General features: G+C 35.5%; 1 protein-coding gene across 1 annotated transcript in view; it reads right to left on the bottom strand.

Moving 5' to 3' along the window:
* LOC149842300 (P-loop containing nucleoside triphosphate hydrolases superfamily protein) overlaps positions 1 to 27081 on the bottom strand; it is a 117441-nt gene that overhangs the window by 27499 nt on the left and 62861 nt on the right. The window contains exons 7-9 of the mRNA XM_089999053.1: positions 26225 to 26279; positions 25597 to 25798; positions 1934 to 2040 (exon numbers count right to left, since the gene is read on the bottom strand). Coding sequence (XP_089855179.1) covers positions 1934 to 2040; positions 25597 to 25798; positions 26225 to 26279 — 364 coding nt within the window. The remainder of the gene's footprint in view (positions 1 to 1933; positions 2041 to 25596; positions 25799 to 26224; positions 26280 to 27081) is intronic.

Genomic DNA, 27081 nt, shown 5'->3' with positions numbered 1-27081 from the left:
AGACCAGGTGACCAAGCTAGACTGGTAGATTCTCTGTGAGGATGTACACTGTCCACGAACGGGTAGCCGCAAAGACGGTGAACTCCTGTGAGGAAGTGTATGGTCCAAGACCAGGTCTACCATCTAGGGCGGTATCTTCCCTGTGAGGTCGTACTTTTTTCCGGACCGAGCGATCCAACATGGATCTTGTGTTTGTGATTACCATAAAAAGTTATGGTGAGCTGTGATGATCTTCTGAGATTGTTTGTGATAGCCAATTATGAATTTATAGTTTTGGCTTTCTGTTTTAACATGATTTCATGCAAGACTCAAATATGAGAATCAGATTTTTATTTGATTTTAGATCATGTTTTGGACCTTTTATAGAAGGGTGGGCTTTTTCTGAGAATGTATGACGCCTTAAGTGAGTCATAACAGGTGTCAGTTGGCCACATAAGGCCTTGAGAGATGAGAATAGATTAAGGTGGTTTAGGACAAAGTGTTTGTTAGACGTAGTGAGAGCGACAAACGATGTCCTGATAATGATTAAACGTAGAGACCTCGTTCTATGAATGAGAACAAGCTTGTTGCGTGGTAGTTCACAGCTTACGATCAAATGAATCGTCTTGCTACGTTTTGACAGTTGCGCTACTTACTTGCTTTTAACTGCTTACCTGCTTGCACCACTTACCTTGTTGCACTGCTTACCCGCTTGCACTACTTACCCGTTTGTACTGCTTACCTGTTTAACTATATATCTGCTTTAAACTGCATAACCTGCTGAATTAAATGTACTTAATTTGGTTTCCTTTAGTCTCTCTTGTGCACCTACTAGTTTTTCGCGAAACTAACCCATTCTATGGGTACAAGTGATGATTAGGTACACCACAGGCGATGGCGCGATTGCAAGATGGCTTCAAGACTTCTTCCTGCTCTTAGCTCGTGTCCTGGACGTTTTGGGTTTGTAACGGATTTTCCTTGGGATATCCGAATATTGTGAGTTTTGATTCTTTTATCTAACGTGCCCAAAGTTGTCAGCTTGCCTTCTGAATTAACAAAAGAATAGTCTTCCGCTGATTTTATAAACAAACTCTGAAGGAAAGAGATTTTTTCTAGTCTCTTGCCTGTCTTCTGAAAGGTTCACAAGTTTGAAATTTTGGGGCGTTACATAGCCTGCACGAATTCATCTTCAGCTCTCTATTGACAACCGCAGTGCAATTTCTATTTCCGCTAATCCAGTTCAAAAAATTAAAACATTGATATACCACCATTTCATCAGAGAAAAAGTTGAATCCAAGGATATTCATCCTATGTTTATTCACGGAGAAGACCAAGTGGCAGATTTATTCACCAAGGTCCTTCCAGTCAATTGGTACTGGAATTTAAAATCCAAACTATCTATGGTTCTCCACCATGTTCAGTTTGAGGGGGCGTGTTAAGAGTATGCTTGTTGGATTGGATCTGGATTCAATCCATGTAGTTGCATGTAATCTCATAAATACCCAACTAAGTGAGGGGTATTATTGTAATCTCTGGTATTATATTATAAATACAAGATCACACACCCACAATGGGTGACGCTTCCGTTGGGAAACCCTTTCCTCCTTTTCTATTTCATTCTCTTTCTCTCTTGTCTGTTGTTTGTTCAGAAAAACTTATTCCCGAGGCGTTCTCACACAAAGGTGGCCAACACAAGCATAAAAAATAATATTTTATTGAAGAGGAACCATGCAAGAAGCATTACAAAATAGAGGGGAGTCATCCCCTATTTATACAACAAAGTGGGGTCTCATTAGAGACGTTGGAGTCGCAAATTATAAGAAATGTTCAGCATTAGTTTTTTGCCTAGCTTGTGAGCACATAAACAATTGTTTATTCTTTATAGTAAGAAAACAAATAATTTGGTATACGTCAATCAACCATAGCCAGCTAAAAATGCAGAAAAAATGCTTACCTTGATTAGGGAAAGAATCCACAATAGTCATCACTTCATCCTTGGATATCTCATCTTTCTGATACATTCTATAGACAATATTTATGATATCTTCGCGGGTTGGCTGCCTGGTATTTTACCAGTTTCATTGTCAAACAGTGAATATATAACAATCTCAAAGTTCAGAAAACAAAATTTTCTTTGCTAAGCAAATTACCCTTTTGACATTTACAACAAAAAGAACTAACAAGAGTATGGTATGGATGATCAATTTAAACCGATCTGACATGAAGCTGTTCATCAAAAAACAAAGTTGACAAATGGTTCACCACTGTAAAGTTCTAGGGAACCAGTACTAAAGTAGATATATAAAATCCACCACCAATCCAAGAAGATCAAGATGCAATAAAAAATGTCCATGCTGTGTGACAGTCATCACACTTAGTAGGTATTAATATCAACTTTAGCTAATAATTTATTCAATGCTAATAGCCTTCAATAGGATATGATTCTCATTGATTTGGAGCTTATGAACATGTGACGGGTGACATTTGGACTTAAGGTCCAATGGGCCATGGTCAACTAGATCTGCTGACCCATACAAGCACACCAATAGTCTGGTGGGATTCACTGAGTCCAAAAAATCTCTAACTAGATGTGATTCTAGCTTGAGGTAACTCATGGAAGCATAATTGGCATCCACCTAGGTTAAACCCAATTTCAAACCAACATTGTGAGTCCAAAAGATATCTAAATAGACACGTGATTCTAGCCTGAGGTAACTCATGGAAGTATAATCGGCTTCCACCTAGGTTCAACCCGATTTGAAACCAACATACTTGGCTCCAATTCGAACCCACTTATATCCAACTAGGATCCACTTGGACCAACATCAAATTAGACATGTCCATTAAGAACACCTGGTATCACAGGCAGGGGAATCCTGTGGGACTGTCACATAGGTGTGGGTGCGGATGCGGATGCGGCACTTTAAAAAAGGTTGGGTGCGGGGAGGGTATTGTTAAAATGTGTGTATATATATATACATATATCTCATTTTCATTTTTTATGTTCATCCAAATACTCGATAGGGGTATTTTGGTAAATTACTTTGTACTTTTTGTTTTTAGGATTTTCTTTTTTCTTTCTTTTTTATCTTTTTATTTTTCTTTTTTTCTTTTTTGTTTTATTGTAATTGGACCACAAAGGGGCCCCGCCCATCTAGTCGTTGGGGCCCCAACGGTCACATTTATGACTGTTGGGGCTCCCAACGACTAGAAGGGAGCCCCTTGTGGTCCCTCTCTAAGGGGTTAGCTCCTCTATAAATAGAGGAGCTTTTCCTCTTGTAATAACATGTGTTTTTCAGCCCACTTATCTCTCTTTTTGAATAATATTTTTGCCTTTTAGGCAGTTTACCCCTTAGTGGGTTATTTATGCACTTTAAGTGCTTGTGTTCTTGACTCTTTTAAAGAGTTCTTTGTATTGTTGGTGCTTCCGCTATTTTCATTACATGATATCAAAGCCATTGGATTTTCAATATTCTTGAAAGATCTTTGGAGCTCTTCATATTCTATCTTTTCTGTCATCAATGGAGCATGAATCAAGAGTTGAGCTTTCCTTCAAACTCAATGGTGCAAACTATCTTATGTGGGCATCGGCTATGAAAAATCATCTAAGAGGTAAGAAGTTGTGGGGCCTTGTGATGGGCACCACTCTTGAACCCACCTTAAAGCTCACCAAAATTGAAGGAGGTGTTGAGAGAGCTCTAGAAGAAGCTGACTACATCAAAGCCATTGATGAGCACCAATTCAAGGTAGAAGATTGAGAAAGTAACCATGCCAAAATTTTGGTATGGTTCATGAACAATGTTGATATTAAAAATTTTGCCAATGTTGCGAAATTTAGGAGAGCCAATGAAGCATGGTTCTTCTTTAAAGGTATGCATACCCAAAAAGATCTAGCTAGACAATTTTTTTGTCAAGAAAAAATTAGATCTACTAGACAAGCGAACATGAGTGTCCGTGATTATTTTAGTGCGTTAACTCCTCTTTGGGATGAACTCGCTCTTCTTGAGCCCAAGTGGGTGGCTCCGGAAAATATTGAGTTAAGAAGAGAACAAATTGAAAAAGAGCATTTCTTTCAATTTCTTCATGGGCTTAGGCCCGAATTTGAACAAGTTAGGGCATCTCTTTTTCATAGAAGTAAAGCCTTACCTATTGAAGATGCTCTTGCCGAAGTATGCCAAACGAAAACTCGTCTTGGCATAAGTCTTAAGAATTATGAAATTTTGGCCGTTACTAGGTCGGGAACAAATGTAAAAGTATATAGACCGCCCCATTTTTTCAAAAAATAATGGGTATAGAAAGGGAGTGATTTGTCACTATTGTAATGAACTGAGGCATATTAAGTCGGTTTGTCTAAAGCTTAAAGTAAAGGTGGCCGCGGTTGGAGAAAACTCTCCAAAGAAGGAAGAAGAAAATGTCAATAGAGGAGATATCAAAGAAACTCTTTGCCAAATTTTCGAAGTCCTCCAACATCTTCTCAAGACTTCTTCAACATCTACTTCTGGAGCTGCCATAGCCTATTCATCATCACCTCCAGGTATGTGGATACTAGACTCTGGTGCTTCTTTTCATATGACATCTCATAAAAACTCTCTTTCAAATGTTTTTTTCGATCATATATCTTCGTATGTTTCAACGGCCGATGGGACAACTTTAAAAATTGAAAGTATTGGAACACTTGATTTGAAATCCTCTCAAAACTTTTTTGTCTTTAAAGTAAGAGTTGTTCCAAAAGTCAACTTAAATCTTTTTTCGATCTCTCAAATTACCGATCATGGTTGTCAAGTCTCTTTCTCACCTAAAGATTGTACCGTGCAGGATCTCCAGTCAGGGAAGCTGATTGGGCAAAGCCATAGGAGGGGCGATCTTTATTTTATGGATTTTTTGACTCTTCCATCCAAGTCATTTTGTAATTTTGTAAATGTCAAAAGTATTGAAGTTTGGCATAAGAGACTTGGTCATCCGAACTTTTTAAAGATGTCCCTTTTTCCTTTTTTGGACAATACTTGTAAAGACAAACACATGACTTGTAAAGATTGCATTTTTGGGAAATCTAAAGCTATTCCATTTCCTCAAAGAAATTATGTTCCCACACGACCGTTCGAACTTGTTCATTCCGATGTATGGAGTCCCTCTCCTGATATATCTAAAGGAGGTTTCTCATATTACGTTGTCTTTGTTGATGATTTTACTCGATTTACATGGATTTACTTCCTAAAATCATAAATCTGAGGTTTTCTCTTTTTTCAAAGAATTTCATGCAATGGTTGAAAATCAATTTTTAGGAAACTTGTCCATTCTTAGATCTGACTCGGGAGGTGAATACATGTCCAATGACTTTCAAAGTTATTTGAAAGAAAATGAAAACTTTCATCAACGTTCTTGTCCAAACACTCCGCAACAAAATGGTCTTGCGGAAAGAAAGCATAGACACATAATAGAGACAACAAAAACTCTATTAGTTTCCAAAAATACTCCAAAATCCTTTTGGGCTGAAGCTATTCTGAATTTACATATTTAATTAATAAAACCCCTCATCTTCTTTGAAAAATCTTTCTCCGTTTGAAAAACTTTACAATATGTCTCCCGACTATAAAAGACTAAGAATTTTTGGATGTAAGTGTTGTTCTAACTCACAAAAACGATAAACTTTCTTCAAGGGCAATTGAATTTATTTTCTTAGGATATGGCGAAAAACAAAAAAGTTACCATTGTTTTGACCTATTAAATAACAAACTTTATATCTCAAAAAACGTCACTTTTCTACAAGAAGAAAATGGTTTTTCGTATAACCTAAATGAAAATGTTAATTATTCTTTTTTGTTTGACTTGTTACTTCAAGAAAAATGCATAGACATTCACGTTAAAACTATTGAACCACTTGAAGTTGTCATTGAGGATCATATTGAACCTCAAAATGATGAGCAACATGATCTACATGAAAACTTAAATGAGAATATAACAAGTCACACACAAGTTTATACTAGAAGAAATGAAAATAATCTTCCTTGTGCCCTTGAAAAATTCTCTCAAAACGAATCGTTAGAAGAACCCTCTCAAAGAAGATCAAATCGTATTTTTAAAATACCTAATAGATTTGTATCTTATGATTTTTTTCTCCAAATTTTCGAGCTTGTTTGTTAGCTCTTCATTCTTTCTATGAACAATCCCATTATAATGATGCCAAACAATATGCCCATTGGAATGAAGCAATGGAACTTGAACTTAATGCACTTAATAAAGCACAAACTTGGGAAATCATTGACCCCCCTAATGGTAAGAAACCCATTGGATGTAGATGGGTTTTCAAAGTAAAAACTAAAAGTGATGGTTCTTTAGAAAGATTTAAGGCTCGATTAGTAGCCAAAGGATATGCCCAAGAATATGGGGTGGATTATGATGAAACTTTTGCCCCTGTTGCTCGAATGACTAGTGTTCGAGACCTTATTCCAATAGCCTCTATTAAAAAATGACTTATTTTTCAACTTGATATCAAGAATGCCTTTTTAAATGGAGATTTGAGTGAAGAAGTTTATATGGAACCACCTCCTGACATGAATTTAAATGGTAAAATTTTGAAATTAAAAAAGGCATTATATGGCCTTAAGCAAGCTCCCAAAGCTTGGTATGACAAGTTTAGTAATGTATTAATCAATTGGGGTTTTATTTCTTGTTATACTGACACTGCTCTTTTTGTTAAGAAAACAGGTAACTCCATTGTTATTCTACTTCTGTATGTTGATGATATGATCATCACTGGAAGTGACAAAAAGGGAGTAAATGATGTTAAGTCTATGTTAAAGAAAACTTTTGATATGTCTGACTTGGGGTTTTTGAGATATTTTTTAGGTATTGAAGTGACGTATTCTCCTCAAGGATACATTCTATCTCAAATGAAATTAACAGCAGACATCTGTACCAAATCAGGAGTTTAAGATGAAAAGAAAGTTGAAATTCCTGAAGTTATAAATGCAAAGTTGAAACTTGAGGATGACGTTTTTCTTGAGGATCCTACTCCCTATCGGCAATTGATTGGATCTCTTACTTACCTATCCATCACCCGTTCAGATATTGCTCATGTGGTTCATGCTGCAAGTCAATTTCAACATGCTCCTACTACAGTTCACATGGCGGTCGTAATGCGAATTGTGCGATACATCAAGAACACCATCTCTAAAGGGTTTTTCTTATCATCTTTTCCATCTCTTGAATTAACTGCTTTTATTGATGCAGACTGGGGAGGAAATCCCAATGATCGAATCTCAACTACTGGTTTTTGCATTTTTTTAGGAGAATCCCTCATTTCGTGGAGATGTAGGAAGCAAAAAAAAAAATTTATATCATCTACTAAAGCTGAATATCGGGCCATGGCAATGACAACTATGGAAATTGTGTGGCTTAAAAGTCTCCGTTGTGACATGGGTATCCTCATTTCTTCTTCTACCAAGATGTGATTTCATGGCGCGATTTACATCACAAGCAATCATACATTCCACGAGCGTACCAAGCATATTGAAATGGATTGCCACTATGTTCGAGACGAATTTCTCAGAGGAACCATCACACTACCATATGTTACTTCAGAATATCAGTTGGCTGACTTATTCACCAAAGCGCTTCCAACTCCGCGTTTTATGTTTCTTCTTGGCAAACTTTCAGTTTTCTCCCCGTAAAGTTTGAGGAGGCGTGTTAAAATGTGTATATATATACATATACTTATAAATATATACATATGTGTATATATATAAGTATATATATATATACATATATGTATATATATACAAATATCTCATTTTCATTTTTTATGTTCATCCAAATACCCGATAGGAGTATTTTGGTAAATTACTCTTAGGATTTTCTTTTTTCTTTCTTTTTTATCTTTCTATTTTTCATTTTTTTTATTGTAATTGGACCACAAAGGGGCCCCACCCATCTAGTCGTTGGGGCCCCAACGGTCACATTTATGACCGTTGGGGCTCCCAATGACTAGAAGGGAGCCCCTTGTGGTCCCTCTCTAAAGGGTTAGCTCCTCTATAAATAGAGGAGCTTTCCCTTTTCCTCTTGTAATAACATGGGTTTTTCAGCCCACTTATCTCTCTTCTTGAATAATATTTTTGCCTTTTAGGCACTTTACCCCTTAGTAGGTTATTTATGCACTTTACGTGCTTGTATTCTTGATTCTTTTAAAGAGTTCTTTGTATTGTTGGTGCTTCCGCTATTTTCATTATATATATATATATATAATTTTTAACAGTTTTAAGTTAACACTAATGAAATATAAAAGTGTCATGATAAGATATATATATATATATATATATATATATATATATATATATATGTATATCTATATATGTATATGTATGTGTGTGTGCACTTATGTATTTATATATATAATATTAGATAAAACTGGACTTGATTAGGGTTAACCAAATCAACTTTTGGGACAAAAATGGACCTCGGTGTGGTTGACTTCACCTGACACAAGGAAAGCCATGTCCAAGTGTCGGACCCGCATGGATGCGGGTGTGTTAAAATATATGTAATCAATATATTTATATATATATTTATCACACACTACCCGATAAGGGGTAGTTCTGTAAACTCGCCCAATAGGGGCATTGTAGACTTTTTCTCTTTTCTTCTTTTTTCCTTTTTCTTTTTCTGTTTTTTCTTATTCTTTTTTGTTCCTTTTTTGTACTTTTTGTGCATTAAATGCACAACCATTGGGGGGCCCAACAAAGAGTCGTTGGGCCCCCAACAGTCACAACTCCCAATGGTCCTTCTCTCTTTCTTTTCTCTAACTCTCCCTCACTCCTCTCTTGCCTATAAATAAGTGGGGTCTCCCCCTTTGTATGTGTGGCTTCTTCAAGCCTCTTAGTGCCTTTATAAGATTTTATGCTTTCTAGCCATTATTGGCTTTTGTGTATGTCCTCTTTTGGACTTTTTCTTTGATTTCTATGTGTGAATGTCCATTGTAGGACATACATTTCTTTTCCGCATATTTCATTACATGGTATCAGAGCCTTGGTTGTGCTCTTGATTCATATAGCTAGTTGACTAGTTATACCTCTCTCTTGGTTTGTCCTCCATTCTTGAATATATGATGGAAGGAGAACAAAAGATTGATCTCTCCTTCAAGCTTAATGGTACTAACTACATGATGTGGGTCGCCGCCATGGAGAACAACCTCAAAGGTAAAAAGCTTTGAGGATATGTTATGGGCACCATTAGGGAACCTCAACTTCAACTTACGAAAATGGATGGTGATCAAGAAAAAGCTCTAGAAGGAAATGCTTGCATGAAGGCTATTGAAGATCACCAATCCAAGGTAGAAGATTGGGAAAGTAAGCATGCAAAAATTCTTGCATGGTTCACGAACAACGTGGAGCTAAAGATTTGTGCCAACATTGCTAAATTCCGCCTAGCCAATGAAGCATGGTTCTTTATGAAAGGTATGTATACCCAAAAAGACCTTGCTCGTCAATTCTTTATCCAAGAAAAAATCCGTACCATTAAGCAAGGTGAAATGAGTGTAAGAGATTACTATAGCACTCTTGGACCTTTATGGGATGAGCTATCCCTTCTTGAACCCAAATGGGTATCTAGTGAAGATGTGGAAATGCGAAGAGAACAAATGGAAAAAGAACATTTTTTCCAATTTTTACATGGGCTTAGGCCCGAATATGAACAAGTTAGGTCCTCCCTTCTTCATAGATCTAAACCGCTTCTATTGGAAGATGCCATAGCCGAAATATGCCAAGAAGAAACGCGTTTTGGCATGATTAAAGGAGGAGATGAAGTTCTAGCCGTGTCTAAACCCGGCAATCATATGAAAGCTTATAAGCCTCCACACTTTGAGAGGCAAAATAACTATAATGGCAATTATAGGAAAGCCATTTGCCATCATTGTCAAGAACCGGGTCATATAAGACCTAATTGTCCAAAGATAAATGAACCTCCAAAAGGTAAAGTTGCTATTATTGAAGAAATCTCACAAAAGAAGGAGGAGCCAATGAAAGAGAAATAGTCTTTTTCCCTTGCTCAACTATCCGAAGCACTTCAAATTCTACTCAAATCGCCGTCAACTTCGGGAGCCGCCATTGCCTCTTCTTCTCCTCAAGGTACGCCTTCTTGGATTCTTGATTCTGGAGCATCTTTTCATATGACCCCTATTGAAAATGGACTATCCAATGTATGTAGCAACTCCAAAAATTCTTTTGTTTCCACCGCCGATGGTACCTCTTTACAAGTTAAAAGTTTTGGAACCTTAGACTTTTCAAAAGTTTTTTTTGTGCCAAACGTAAGAGTAGTACCTCAACTTAATTTAAATCTTTTATCTGTCTCTCAAATATGTGATCATGGATGTGAAATCTCCTTCTCAACCAAGGATTGCTCTATACAGGACCTCCAGTCCAGGAAGCGGATTGGGCAAGGCCATAGGAGGGGAAATCTCTACTATATGAACAATTTGAAACTTCCCACTAACTCATTTTGTAATCATGTCTAAGATAAAAATATTGAAACTTGGCATCAAAGACTTGGACATCCAAGCTTCTAAAAAATGTACTCCTTTCCTTTTGGAAAGGAATTTTGTAATGAGAAACATTTTGTTTGCAAGAGTTGTATTTTTGGAAAAATGAAATCCACCCCTTTTCCAAAAAGAATATTTGTGTCCAAAAGACCCTTTGAATTAGTCCATTCGGATGTTTGGGGTCCTTCTCCGGTCATATCAAAAGGAGGATACTCATATTATGTTACTTTCATTGATGATTTCACTCGATCTGTGTGGATCTATTTTCTCAATCTAAAATCCGAAGTTTTTAATTTCTTTAAAAAAATTCATATAATTGTCAAAAATCAATTTTCAAGTAATATCTTCATTCTTCGATCCGATTCCGGTGGAGAATATCTATCAAATGAATTTCAAGAATACTTGGAAACCAATGGCATTTGTCATCAAAGGTCATGTCCTAAGACTCCCCAACAAAACGGTCTAGCCGAAAGAAAGCATAGACACATTTTGGAAACCACTAGGACTCTTCTCATTTCCAAAGAAATTCCAAAGTGCTATTGGGCCGAAGTCGCCTTAACTTCCACTTATTTGATAAATAGAATGATATCCTCATCCTTACAAAATATATCTCCATATGAAAAACTCTTTGAAAGAACACCAAATTTTAATAGATTAAGAATTTTTTGGTGTAAGTGTTTTGTCCTTACACATAAAAGAGATAAGTTATCTCCAAAAGCTATCGAATGTGTGTTCTTAGGATACGGAGAAAATAAAAAAGGTTTTAGGTGCTTCGACCCCAAAAGCAGCAAACTATATATATCCAAAGATGTTACCTTTTTAGAAAATGAGAACGGCTTTGAGAAAAATAAAGATATTGATAAAAGCGAATATGCTTTCTTATTTGATCTTCTCTCTCAAGAAGATGTAACTCCTCACGAAGAGGAAGTTCCTAATGATTTAGAGGATACTCCTCTTAGTAATGTTGAAAATAGAAGTAATAATTTTGAGAATAGGTCAATTCAAACCTATGCTAGGCGTGGTCAAGAAGCTCCCATAAGTGCCTTAGAAAAATATTCTCAAGATTCCAACATAGAAGAAACCTCTTTAAGGAGATCTAGCCGAATCTCCAATCCTCCTAATAGGTTTGTTTCCTATGAGTCCCTAACACCTAAATATAGGGCATGCCTAATTGCATTACACTCTTATCATGAACCATCACACTATAATGAAGCCAAAAACATTCCTCAATGGGTTGAAGCCATGAAACTAGAACTTAGTGCCCTTGAAAAGGCTAAAACTTGGGAAATAACTTCATTACCCACTGGAAAGAAGTCTATTGGATGTAGATGGGTCTTCAAAATTAAAACTAAAAGTGATGGGTCATTAGAACGTTATAAAGCTAGGTTGGTAGCCAAAGAATATGCTCAAGAGTACGGAATAGACTATGAAGAAACCTTCGCTCCCGTAGCTAGAATGACTAGTGTTAGGACTCTTATTGCGGTTGCATCCGTTAAAAAATGGCCTATCTATCAATTGAATGTTAAAAACGCATTTCTTAATGGCGAACAAAGTGAAGAGGTCTATATGGATCCTCCACAAGGAGTATCTATTGGTGAAAATAAAATTCTTAAACTAAAAAAGGCACTATATGGGTTAAAACAAGCTCCAAAGGCTTGGCATGACAGATTTAGCAATGTAATGACTAGCTTAAATTTTCGTTCATGTTATACTGACACTGCGTTGTTTGTGAAAAGTGCAGGGTCCTCTGTAGTTATTCTACTACTATATGTTGATGATATGATCATCACTAGAAGTGATGAGCAAGGAATCCATGATATTAAGAAAATTTTAAAAGAAAATTTTGACATGTCTGACCTTGGTTTCTTAAGATATTTTCTAGGTATTGAAGTTGCATATTCTCCCCGAGGGTATATTCTCTCTCAGATGAAACTTGCTGCTGACATTTGTTCCAAGTCTGAAATTTCGGATGATAAGAAGACAGAAACCCCTGAGGTTATCAATGCAAAGCTAAGGCTGGAAGATGGGACACTTCTCGAGAATCTTACTCCCTACCGTCAACTCGTTGGGTCTCTGACATACTTATCCATCACTCGGCCAGACATAGCTCATGCAGTTCACTCCGTCAGTCAGTTTCAACATGCACCTACAACTGTGCACATGAGTGCAGTCTTAAGGATTGTCAGATATATTAAAAACACCATAACTAAGGGAGTTTTTCTTTCCTCTTCATCATCTCTTGATTTAATTGCTTATAAAGATGCTGATTGGGGAGGAAATCCCAATGATAGAGTCTCAACCATTGGTTTTTGTGTTTTCTTAGGTGACTATGATTTCTTGGAGATGTAAGAAGCAACACAAAGTGTCATTATCCTCAACAGAAGCGGAGTATCGTGCAATGGCCACTACAACCATGGAGCTTGTGTGGCTTAGAAGTCTCCTCTGTGATATGGGCATCGTCATCTCAATTCCTTCGAAGATGTGTTGCGATAACAAGAGTGCTATCTATATTGCAAGCAATCACACCTTCCATGAGCGTACTAAACACATTGAGATGGATTGCCATTATGTTCGAGATGAATACCTAAAAAGAACCATAGCACTGCCCTACGTCACATCCGAATACCAGTTGGCGGACTTCTTCACCAAAGCTCTTGCTGCTCCTCGTTTCATGTTTCTTCTCAACAAGCTTTCGGTTGTATCCCCGTAAAGCTTGAGGGAGGGTGTTAAAATATATGTAATCAATATATTTATATATATATATATATATGTATATATATATATATATATATATATTTATCACACACTACCCGATAAGGGGTAGTTCTGTAAACTCGCCCAATAGGGGCATTGTAGACTTTTTCTCTTTTCTTCTTTTTTCCTTTTTCTTTTTCTGTTTTTTCTTATTCTTTTTTGTTCCTTTTTTGTACTTTTTGTGCATTAAATGCACAGCCATTGGGGGGCCCAACAAAGAGTCGTTGGCCCCCCAACGGTCACAATTGTGACCGTTGGGAGCCCAACGACTCCTTGTTGGGACTCCCAATGGTCCTTCTCTCTTTCTTTTCTCTAACTCTCCCTCACTCCTCTCTTGCCTATAAATAAGTGGGGTCTCCCCCTTTGTATGTGTGGCTTCTTCAAGCCTCTTAGTGCCTTTATAAGATTTTATGCTTTCTAGCCATTATTGGCTTTTGTGTATGTCCTCTTTTGGACTTTTTCTTTGATTTCTATGTGTGAATGTCCATTGTAGGACATACATTTCTTTTCCGCATATTTCATTACAGGGTGCAGGTGCGACATGGGTGTGTTGCCTTGTTAGAAGAGTCCCTGTTACATAGCTGTGGGAGTGTGCAGGAAATATGCTTTCCATAACTCTTTAAAAGAATTTAACATTGCATTTCTGAAACACACTTCCAAGGGTGGTACTTATGGTAACCAAGGTCAAATCTAGAAAAATAGAGCACGGATACCAGACTCTCAAATATCTAAGTATGGTAAAGATGCATCTTTTAAGATCAGCTAGTGATGGTGAGAAGCAATGTTTGAGCACACACTATTTGTTCATGAAGGCATTTTGCACGAGTAAAATGCAGCTTCAGTGGTTATGCAAAGGGTTTATGAAGACATTCTGCTAATGAAACCTGTGGGAAGCGTGCAGGAAAGATACTTTTTATCACACTTTGGAAGAATTAAACTTTGCACTTCTGAAGTGCCACTTCTCAGTAGAGGATACTTATGGTAACCCTGGTCCAACCCACAAAAACAGAAGTATGGATACCAGCCTTTTGTAATGAAATGGTGGTCTTCCACAAAAGCACGAACAACTCACAAAAGGGTGTCTATCGGAGACACTACAAGCACAACCCGTAAAAGGGTATAAATGGAAGAACATACTAAAAATAATACATACTAAAAATAATAATATTTTATTTCTCACAAGAAATGCTTAAGAAGCATTATTACATTATTGAAGGGGATCACCCCTATTTATACAAGAGGGAAAGAGGTAGAGGAGAGCTCGATAAGAGTCTATGGACCTAGTCCAACGACTCTAAATATAGCCGTTGGACTAGGTCCAACAACTATATTATAGTCAAGTCCTAGTTGGGACTTGACTAGATTAAAATATCTAGTTCAAAATGAACTAGATAATAAAATGGAAATAAAAATAAAAATAAAAATATATAATAATATTATTATATATATTACATTTTAACACTCCCCCTCAAACTTATGATACAATGAGCGAAAGTTTTTTTAACAGAAAGTGAAATCTGGGAGTAGCAAGAGGTTTGGTGAAGAAATCTGCTAATTGGTATTCGGATGTAACATAAGGCAGATCAATGGTTCCATGTAGATATTCCTCTTTCACATAGTGACAGTTCATCTCAATATGTTTGGTGCGTTCATGAAATATTCAATTGCTTGCAATATAGATCACACTCTTATTGTCACAGCACATACGTGAAACTTGTGTTGCTTCAGCTCCTATGTCGGCAAGCAGATGTCTGAGCCAAACTACTTCCATGGTCATGGTTGCAATGGCTCAGTATTCAACTTCGGTGGATGAGAGAGAGACATTATGTTATTTTTTGTATCTCTACGAAATCAACGATTCACCTAAGAAAACACAAAAACCAGTGGTTGAGTGTCTATTATTGGGATCAGCGCCCCAATCTGCATCAGTATAGGCAATTAAATCTAAAGATGATGAAGCAGATAAGAAGAGTCCTTGTAAAAGAAAGGACTTGATGTATCTAATAATACGCATGACTGCTCCCATGTGAACAGAGGTGGGAGCATGTTGAAATTGACTAGTTGTGTGTACAACGTGTGCTATGTCTGGCCTAGTTATGGAGAGATAGGAAAGCGCTTTGATAAGCTGTCTGTAAGAAGTTGGGTCATGAAGAAGTTCTCCATCATCAATCCTCATTTTGATGTTGACAACTTCTAGAGTGTCTACTTTCTTGTCATATGTAATTTCAGACCTTGAAACAATATCAAAGGCAAATTTAGACTGAGACATTAAATATACACGAGGAAAATAAGCAACTTCAATTCCTAAAAAATATCATAATAAGCCAAAGTCAGTCATTTCAAAATGAGTTTTAAGAAGGGTTTTGATATTTGCAACTCCATGTTTGTCTCCACCGGTGATAATTATATCATCGACATATAGAAGGAGAATAATAATGCATGCATCAGAATGCTTAACAAACAAAGCAGTGTCAGTTAAACAAGATTGAAAACCAAGATTAGTCATAACCCGACTAAATTTGTCATACCAGGCTTTTGGTGCCTATTTAAGACCATAAATTGCTTTTTCTAAACGAAGAGCTTTACCCTTAGAGAGACTAATACCAGGTGGGGCTTCCATGTATACTTCTTCAATTAGATTTCCATTAAGAAAATCATTTTTGACATCCATCTGAAATATGGGTCATTTTCTAATGAAGGCTAAGGCTATTAGAGTTATGACAATGGTCACACGAGCAATAGGGGCGAATGTTTCTTCATAATCAATACCGTACTCTTGGGCATACCCCTTATCTACTAAGCGGCCTTTATATCTTTCAAGAGTTTCATCACTCTTGGTTTTGACTTTGTAGACCCATCAACAACCTATAGGTTTCTTACCTGGAAGAACATCTTGAATGGTCCAAGTGTTAGCCTTTTCTAATCCATCAAATTCTGTTTTCATGGCTTTCATCCATTCTATATGGATTTGGGCTTGAGAGTAGGATGACAGTTTTGTATAGGATTGTATCAATGCAATAACTACCATGTATGTAGGTGAAAAAGACTTGTATGACACAAATTTTTCAGGAGACCTATAAATTCTGGATGACCTTCCGGTTGGTACTTCAAAATATTTTTCTAATGCAAAAGGAATTTGACTCTTTATGTCTTAAATATTGTAGACTAATGTCCCTATGAGTTTGCTCTTCATTATCATCATTAGGTTCAACATCAATAGGACTTTGATCATTGTCAAAGTCACATTCAAGATCTTATTCATTGGGTTTTGAAATCATATCTATTAAAAAGGAGTATTCAGTGACTTCCTTGGGTTTATCGAATTCAAAAATACTTTATTTCTCTAGGAAAGATATATTCCTAGATACATATAATTTCCCATTTTTGAAATCAAAACAGCGATAGCTTTTTTATTATCGGCACATCCTAGGAAGGCACAAGAGATTGCACAGGGAGAGAGTTTGTCATTTTTGTTAGTGAAAACGAAACACTTACATCCAAAGACACTTAATCTAGAGTAATCAGGGGCTAAGTTGACAAGTTTTTCAATTGAAGTTACGTTTTTCAATGAAGATGGCATTCGTTTAATAAGATAGGTAGCAGTTAGGATACTTTCTGCCCAAAAAACTTTTGGAACTTGATTTGCTATTAGTAAAGTCCTAGTGGTTTCCATGATGCGTCGATGTTTCCGTTTGGCCAGGTCATTTTGTTGTGGTGTGTGTGGACAAGATCTTTGATGTGTAATGCCATGTAAATTGAGATAATCTTTGAATTCATTGGACATAAATTATCTCTGTGAATCAATGTGAAAATGAAAATATCATTTTGAAATTTATTTTAAACAATTTTATGAAACGTTTGAAAATGTGAGAAAACCTCATATTTGTACTTAAGAAAGTAAATCCAAGTATGTCTAGAATAGTCATCAACAAAAATAACATAATATGCATATTCTCCTTTTGAAATAACCGATGTTGGACCCCAAACATTCGAATGTATTAATTCATGTGCTCTAGAGGAAATAAAAGTTCTATCATGAAATGGTAATCGTTTCATTTTACCAATAATGCAGTCTTTACAAGTGAAACTTTCAGAATTACAAAATTTTCCTAAACTTGGAAAGTGTTGGATCTTGGATATATGAGGATGACCAAGTCTTTTGTGCCATAGGTCCAATCCTAGTTTCTAAACATTAAAACAGAAAGCATTCTTAGGTAATTCCAAAAAGTCCATGTAATAGCGTCCTCCTTCTCCAATCAGCTTCCCTGACTGGCGATCCTGTATCGAACAACCATGAGAAGAGAAGGAAACATTACACTCATAATCAGATATTTGAGAAACAGACAAGAGGTTTAAATTTAATTTAGGAATATACCTAACTTCTAGGATAAAAAAATTCTTTGTTTTAAGAGCTTTTTCAAAATTTTATATTCCTTCTATTTCAAGAGAGGTCCCATCAACTGTGAAAACTTTTGACACACTTGAGTTACTTTTAAGATATTCGAATAAGCTTTTAATATTTGGGATCATATGAAACGAAGCACCAGAATCAAGAAGCCAAGAAAAGTTACCTGGATCAGAGAAGGATGAAGCAGTTGCTCCAGTAGATGCTTCAGTTGAGGAGGGCGCTCCCTTAAGAAGAGGTTGAAAAAATTCCATCAATTGAGCCATAGAAACTGGTGCATCTTGATCTTTTGAATCTGATTCGACTGATACAACCTTCTTCTCATCTCTCCTCTTTAATTTAGGACATTGGGGCCTATAGTGCCTTGCTAATGACAATGATGACAAATGACTTTTCTTTTATCAAAATCACCTCCTCGTCTACCGAAGTGAGGAGGCCTATAAGTCCGCACATAGTTGCCCGGTTTGGACACAGCTATAACTGAGTCATCTTCAGTTTTTAGAGTATTCTTTTTAAGTCTGTTTTCCTCTATAGTTAGTTCCTCTATAGTTTCAATGATAGAGGGAACTTTTCCACCATATAGGAGAGTCGACTTGGTCGACTCGAATTCCGGTCTTAAACATTTATGAATTGATAAAAATGTTTCATATCGAGTTGCTTTTTGCGAAGCTCGATATCTTCGAAACAATGTCATTTTGGCTCAAGAAGCCGCCCAAAGTTCGGACAACTCATTGTAATATTCTCTAATAGTTTTATCCTTTTGAGTCATTGTTCAGGCCTTGTCTTGTAAATTGCACACATGTGCAATATCTTTAAGGGAATACATATTTTTAAGGTATTTTCAAACTTTATCGACATGCTCAAACTTTGCAAGACTTGAGCATTTTTTAATGTCAACCCTATTGATTAGCCATGACATAATTTTGAAGTGCCCTATTCTCCATTCTTTCCATTTTTTCTCATAGGTTGCTAATGCTTTGTTCTTTTCTCCTTATATCATTGAATTTTGGAATTTACTAGATGATGTTATTAAGTTAAAAATCTTAATTTTTAACCAAGCGGCATTTTGGTCATTTTAATCAAAAGTAGTATTTAAATATTTAATCAATGTTTTGCAGTAACTAAATTTGGTGAGATAGAGATATTGGTATATGTAGCGTTTTCTGCTCAACAGTTAATATTTATTGGTGGTTCACCCTATCTTTCTGAATTTTTAGGGATTTCATATTTTTAGAGTTTTTGGCATTTTCAACCGCACATCAAGTGTTCGGTGCATCGTTGCTTGAGCAGTCTTTGCGGATTTTGAAACCCCTTAGTCTTTTGAGTTTTGATTTGTTGTTCTTCACATTAAAGCAAGTTTCTTTAACTGAACTTATAGAGAGAATGTTTAGGCACTAATTGCGTAAACATGATGTACTAAATACTTCACTAAATTGCAAATACAAGTTATGCGCACACACCGCACATAGTTGTGAATATCTAAGATTGCTATGGTTGCCTATATATTTAACTGATTTGAGTGTAGGATATACTAAAAATTTGATACGCTAAGTATTAAAACAACTATAAGCCAATGTGCATTGAATGCAATGCAATGCAAAATACAAATAAGGTAAATGCCCGTGGTAAGTACGTGGTGCAAATGCATCACCCAATAAATTTATTTTTATTGTATGCAAAACTTTCTTGCTCACACACACCACTTAGTTGTGGATATCTAGGACTGTTGTGATTGTAGTTTGGAGATCATGTTGAGCATGATTTGAATGTATGGGAATAAAAGTGATTTTCTTGTCGTAGTTCAAAGATCATGCTCGTCATGATTTTAGATAGTGAAATATGGAGTGTGTTTGTTGCAGGTACATGTTTGAGCATGCATTTGTGTGAATGAATGTTTCATAAATTGATGTGTTTGACATGACCATATTAAATGCTAGTGTAAAATAATAATTGTATAATCATGCATGAAAGCATGAGCGATAGAATCATGTTCATGATAGGATTATGCAAATACCATTATGCATGGACTAATATGTCTCGTACTCTCATGAACGAACCATGATTTGTGTGAATGCTATATATATATATATACACTATGTGTGAGACGCATTATGCATGAAATGCTTGCTTTGCATATTGATTCATGTGGTGAAACAATGCATATATGACTTGAAACATGTGTGCATAACTCAAACTACGTAGAAGTTATGTATGTTGAGGTTTAGTTGCTTTGTAATATGAAATGTGCATGTTCACGTATGCATTCATAGAACTCATGTCTTGTTTACACATGCTTCGAGGTTCAATTTACGAAATGCAATGTTCCTTATGGCGATGATATGATGCATAGGCTAATATGCTTCTGTATGATATGATTTAAATGCCACGTGATATGAAATTATGAATGCATGCGATAAATGTTTAAGTTTAATAGTGAACTATAGTTCATGGAACCTTATTGGTTAAATGTGTATTTTATGATTTAAGTGTCATATGAAGTGATGCATATTCATTGTATACATGCTTATGCCCGTGTTGGTGGCTATCGACCCTGAGAGTGGTAAATTGTATTGATGCATGTATCACAATAATTTTTACTGGATATGGTATCCGTTGAGAAATTGTTTCTAAAGGATTCTTTGTGAGGGTGTGCATGACCAGATCAGGTAATCTGGCTAGAACGGTAAGTCTATGTGAGCAAGTGCATTGTCTAAGAGCGGGTAGCCCGCGAAGATGGTATATTCCTGTAAGGAAGTGCATTGTCTAAGACCAGGCAGACCATCCGTTTAGGGCGGTAACTCCTTGTGAGGTTATACATTTCCCATACCATGCGATCCAGCGTGGATTGTGTGAATATTTATATGATTAAATAAAATGTTATGATGAATTGTGATCTTCTGAGTTGATTGAGATAGCCAGTTATGAATTTATAGATTTGGTTTTTCTGTTGTAGCACGATTATATACTGAACTCAGACGTGAGAATCGAATCCTTATTGATTTTATATCTTAATATGAGGTTATGATTATGACGCTTATGTTAACATATAGGTAAATAATGCATTACGCCTACAAATGACTAGTTTTGACTTATTAGGTGAATGATACATCAAGCCTACATAGATTCATTGCAAATGATTGCATTATGATTGTCTGAGTGAATATATCACACCTATGTATTATGATTGATGTGTATCATGAATATCTAACTAAATTACTTATAAGGAATGTATGTTTGTCATGCTGGAATGGTCAAATGTGATTTAACTTATTGTTTATAAGAATTATGAATGTATATGAAAATGATGCAATAATTTGAATGTCTTAGATGCATATATATATATATATATATATATATATATTTATGCGATGACTTGTATAACTTGAATGCATATAGATTATGCTTTATTATATGAGTTAAGGTTGAATAGAATATTAAGTGATGAAATGCTTTATGTCTGAATGCTTGAAATGAATGATTCATAGGAGGTTTCTTTGTCTATCACTTGACAATTGATAAATAATATATCATGCCTTTATCTTTAAATGTTTGATATGTTTTCTTTAAGTTTGAATTTAGGTTGCTTTACCAGACTTAAGCGAGTTTTACCTTATTTTATAGGGGACAGGTAATGCAGGTAAAGTATGATGAGTAGTTGGAGCGAATGACTGGTCGGGCTGCATCCTCGAGGGTTCACTCTTACTTTGTGATCTTGGTAGACATGATCTTTTCGTTTTAAGTACTTGATCATGTAGATACTGAACTATTGTTTTTATACTCTGATTTGAAATGAAATTAAAACTCTTCATATTTCAGTCTTATATTGTACATGCTTTGAAATGTGTATATCTCATACATTTTAATTTGATTGTTATCTTTAGTGTAACCTCATCCAAAGTCTTAACGGTTTTTTCAAATCATTTCTGCATTATAAGATTTGATTTACTTATACTTATAAAAAAAAAATTGGTCTCAAAATTTCAATATTTAAATAATAATTAAGGTTGAAATTTTGGGGGGCGTTACAGATGGTGATCTTATCATTGTCATTCATCTTTTACAAGAGTGTGAAAAGAAAAAGAAGTAAATAAGAGAAGAAAAGAAGAGAAAGAGAGAGGAAAGAGAGGAGAAGAATGAGCACACAAAAAAATTGTCGCCAAGCTTCCTCCAAGAACGATCCCTTAGTCATGAACAAGAGGATAAAATTCTCTTTGCAAGGGGGGCACGAAAAATGAGGCAGGAATCTTCAAGACCGAAAGCTCTTCAAGGCTCTGATACCATGTAATCAAATGGTGGTCTTCCACAAAAGCACGAACAACTCACAAAAGGGTATCTATTGGAGACACTACAAGCACAACATTAGATGGGAGAAAGCGAAATCTGATTCTTTATGTATATATATATATATATATATAAATACATAGTGGAGAATATATATATATATATAGAGAGAGAGAGTTAATGTTTTTATGGATGGTGATTTCCCTTATGAATAAAAAAAAATTGAATATGTATTTGTATCTATTGATTCATGTATCTAAATATGTATACACATATACATATTCAGATTTGACGATTTTTCAGTTAGATAGGCATGTTGATTTCCTATTTCATGGCTTCTGCATAGCAAAAGTATGTAAGATGCATGAAAATCAGATTTAATAATTTTTATTATTCATAACATAGAATATATATGGTTTTGTACATGTTCATATTTTGGGTCATGCATTGAGGCACATGTATTGGCTTTATTAATTCACATCTAAAAATATGCATGAAATTTTAGATTGTCGATTTTTTATATTTATATAGCTGAATATATATGCCTGTCGATTTCTCTTGTGTGTGCAATCTGATCAGATTTGCAGGTTTCTGCATATAAGCAAATCTGATTAGACTTGCTGATTTTCTCGTGTGCAATCTGATCAAACTTGCTGATTTTCTGCTAATATGCAAATCTGATCAGACTTGCCGACTTTTATTGTGTGTAAATCGGATCAGACTTGTAGTGCTTTGCTTGTGTGCAAATCTGATCAGACTTGCCGACTCTTATTGGGTGCAAATCTAATCAGACTTATAGTGATTTGCTTGTGTGAAAAATTGATAAGACTTGCTGACTCTTTTTTTGTGCAAATTTGATCAGACTTTTCGTGTTTTGCTTGTGTGTAAATCTGATCAGACTTGACGACTCTTTTTTGTGCAAATCTGATCAGACTTACAGTGTTTCGCATATGAGCAAATCTGATCATACTTGTAGACTCTTATTGGGTGCAAATGTGATCAGACATGCAGTGTTTTGCTTGTGTGCAAATCTGATCAGATCTGCCGAGCTTTATGATATGCAAATATGATCAGATCTGCCAAGTCTCAGGTATATTTAAATTTGACCAGACTTGTCAAGTTTCTTATATACGCAAATATGGTCCAGATCTACTGAACAAATGATTGTTCGAATTGTGAATTCAAATTTGCCTTGTTGTTGGCTAGATAAGAATTTTTTTGCATAGTTGAATTGGTTCATGAATTCGATCATGTTTAAGATTGATGTATGCATTTTTCAGAAATGATACATAAACATGATGTTGATTTGATTGACTTACAATTGTGCATATCATACGCTTGAATATGAAATTTATTTGATGTTTGCATAAATATGATCATATGCATGTCTGGATGTTTATGCATGAGATTGATCATGTTAATGTGTTCTGCGAGCATCGATTGGCATGCGTATGCGTATGCGTTTGGTTTCATGTGCATTATGAAAATAGTTGAAAAGAATGTGTGTGTTGCATGTTTACTTAAATTTTGCAAAGATGCATAAATTACTGATGAGATGTGTTGGTGGTCAGATGTGAACCACTACGGGCCGTATAGGCTAGGAGCATGTATTGATCCATTTATTGTTGATTTTATTTATTCATTGCAAAATTTATTTATGAAAATTTAATTGATTTTCCAAAATTAATTGCACTGCTATATTGTGTGGGCCAGGGCCCGAAGTTGGTTTTGCATGTAGATTTGCAAAACGGTTCTTGTGTAAAGAACTTGAAATTGTTTAAAAAGTAAAAAAGACCAAACAGTGTAATTACTCTTTTCTTTGATGTCCCTTCTACAGTATGAGAAACTTTGATGCGGTCTTGGGGGACCGTGAGGATACTAAAACTCTGTGTGCAATTGTGCCTCTGAACTCGATATAGTGGTTCACCTCTCAGCTGCGATTTTAAAGAGATTTCAACCACTTTGCCTAGAGGTGTTGTTGTTGACTCAACTATAGTTTTGGTATACCAAGAAAGTGACGTCAATGGTTGAGGATTTCCATTGATGTCCCAATATTAGGTTAGGATTCCTAATGTTCCGATGAAAGGTGGTGATTCCTGATATCAGTCGAAGAACAAGTGTGAAACCCAATAATAAAATACAAATTGTGTGTTAAGCTATAACTGGAAAGTTAACTTGGACTTCGAAAAGTTGTACACGTTTTGAGTATCCACGGGTTTAAGAAAAAGTGAAAATTTAATTTGTGTGCATTTAATAGGAACATGCATGCAAAAGCAATTCTGATAAATAACCTAATAAGTTATTCATGCATATTTACTATTCAACATTAGCTCATGCATTTATACATATTTGGCTTTGCATAATATTTGATTCTGCATGATATTTTGTTTAAATGCTTGATGGTAAGTTGACTGTAGTAAGTTGTTAATTGTGATATTCTTTTGAAATTTATGCATGAATTTTGTTTATGCTAATTCCTTTATTGTTTGGATTTTTAGAGAAATTCGTACAAAGAACTTTAGTTCTTAACCGTTTTCTTAAAATTGTTTTACAGGCTCAGATGCTTAGTAATGTCCTGACTAGCTGGTTGGAGACTATGAGTCCTGTGACTGGTTTCTGGTTCTCTGATAGAGTGGCTCATTCATGATATAAATGATTTTTTGGTCTTAGTCTATTTGACATTATTTATTGAATTAATAAAGTTTGAATTATTCTTCTTTTGATTCAATGCACAGTCTGGTTTTTAGTTTGGTATATTAAATCTGTGAGACCCAGGATCCTTGGGTTAGTTTATGCAATTGTTTAAAAAAAAATCACTATTTTACGAGGGTCAATTGGGGTTGTTACAATATATGATCAACTATTCACACAAAGATCCAATAGTGACGGTTGAAGTGCCTTAAGTGGTGAGGAAGACTCATATGCTATAAGATTGCAAGTTGACTAAAATTCAACTTTATTGACCTAGGGTAATAGTTGATATTCAACATAGGCTCACAACAAACGACATCAGGACGCATCTAAGAGAATGTAAGGCTCATTTAGAGAGGCTCTAAGTCAAATATCAATGGAATATATAACATTCAAAGTGTATAAATTGAGACTAAAAATAGTTGTTGAAAGGGAATTAACAATAGAAGTTGTAGAACTTGGGCAGCCAAAATTTGTGTTACTAACAGCATTAGGATTCCCACAGGAATACACCTCCTTAAATCTTATGCACACAAAACAAATGTTTCTTATTTCTGTAACACCTTTCCCACTAGTTCATTACCAGCACTTTCTTAATTAGTTTCAAAATAATGGCCACAGAGTCTAAACCTCCCATAAAAATGTGCCATGTTTAAATAATATAATGTGCATAAGAGATCTGAAATAGTTATAGCAAGCCAACATGGGACGCATAGCCACCAAGAACCATCTCTAGAGAAGCACAAAGAAACCCAAGGATGTATTGTGCCCTAATACATTCTTCTAGTTAGATTATCCTTTACTTTATGATGTTGATAATTTTCAGGGAAAGGAAAAAAAATCTCAGATGCAGTGTGTTATCATCATAACTACAGAAGGTTCATATCTCAGACTATAAAGATCTTCTAAAGATAAAAACAGAATTGCAAAATATATTTAGTTACTAGGTTGCACACACCAATAGAATTTATCCATCCTTCCATCACGAATTAAAGGAGCATAAAGTGTTGAAAAGTCATTTCCTGTTAGAATCACAGGAACCCGGCGTGTAACATCTGATTCTCTCCAGTCCTGCCCAATGCTCACCCTTGTAGGATTATCCGACAAATTCATCAAGGTTCCAACAACAATTTGATTGTTGACCGTCATTTGAGTGTTTCCTACATGAACAGCCATAAAAACAACCAGAAAATATGCAGAATGCTTATAAAAGCAAGAAAGTAAAGAAACTATCTGCATCACATAAATAAACAGCTTATCTTGGACTGACTAGTGAAATAGATGCATTGGAATAAATCCATGGCAAAAATAAATTTAGTATAACAATAAGGTGCTATGCTAAACTTGTCTCTCCATAGTCCAAATAATGGTACTATGCATGCCTAAACTTCTATAAAAAAACTGTACAAACAAGAAACATAAACATGAATACAGATCTGGATAGAAATACATAACGAAACATGCGATAGAACACTAAAAAACAAGTGAATTCCAACTTTCATTACCCTAGTCAGAACTTTTGCATACTAGCCTATTAATATTTCCAAGAGAAAAGAATAAGAAACATGAGAGGAATGCATCCTCACCGAAGCGCCCTAGCCCAGCATCAATGTCATTGATCATAAGACAGCTCATTTTCCCCTGCATTTCCACAAGTATTTCCAAATGAAATAGTACAACAAACAATGATGGAAGTTTTCCAGTCACACCAATAACTCGGATAAACCAGTTAAATTTCTGCCTTGTAGACAACAATCAAACACATATTTCTTGAGACATGAACAAAAGGACCCCATAAAGAAATAAATTTCCATCACCATATCAGTTTAAGAAATACCCTTACAGAACCAAACATCATTAAGTTGGAAATACCGAGTTATTTTCATCAATGAAACATTAACTCATATTTCATGCTTTTCTATTTGATAAGCACATAATGAAGGCTAAGAACCATTTATTGCAGATAGGCCCAAAGTACACTTTCTTATACTTGTGAATGTGAACCATGCAATATTTTGATTATTCAAACCAATTTCAATATAATGCACAAATAAATTTTTGATAAAGATGTGCCAACAAATTAGGGGGTTCCCATCACTCTTGGCTGATCTAAGCAGGTAAAATATTTAAGATACCTTGGATGTGGCTTTCTATATCCCAAAACATATTATATTGCAGAGCAGAAAGATTTTCTATCTTAACCATAGCTTCTCCCTTATTTAAACATGCCAGAAATCTGGGTATTGCGTATATACTGTATCAGACCCAATCAATGCTGAGAATACATGGTAGTTGGGCTCTATGTAGTCTGTACTATTATATGAAGTCCCCACCAAGCCTGATCCATAACTGTTAAAATTAATTGTGTATATGCCATTTGTATTCATTTAGGTAATGTTTGGATCAGAGTTACCGGAAGCTTCTTAGGTAGGTGGGAAGCTCG

Source organism: Nuphar pumila, chromosome 3, assembly GCF_984573655.1.
Source record: "Nuphar pumila chromosome 3, dmNupPumi1.hap1.1, whole genome shotgun sequence".
Lineage (NCBI taxonomy): Eukaryota > Viridiplantae > Streptophyta > Magnoliopsida > Nymphaeales > Nymphaeaceae > Nuphar > Nuphar pumila.
Note: the sequence above shows the minus strand (reverse complement) of the source record. Positions and strands in the feature narration are given on the sequence as shown.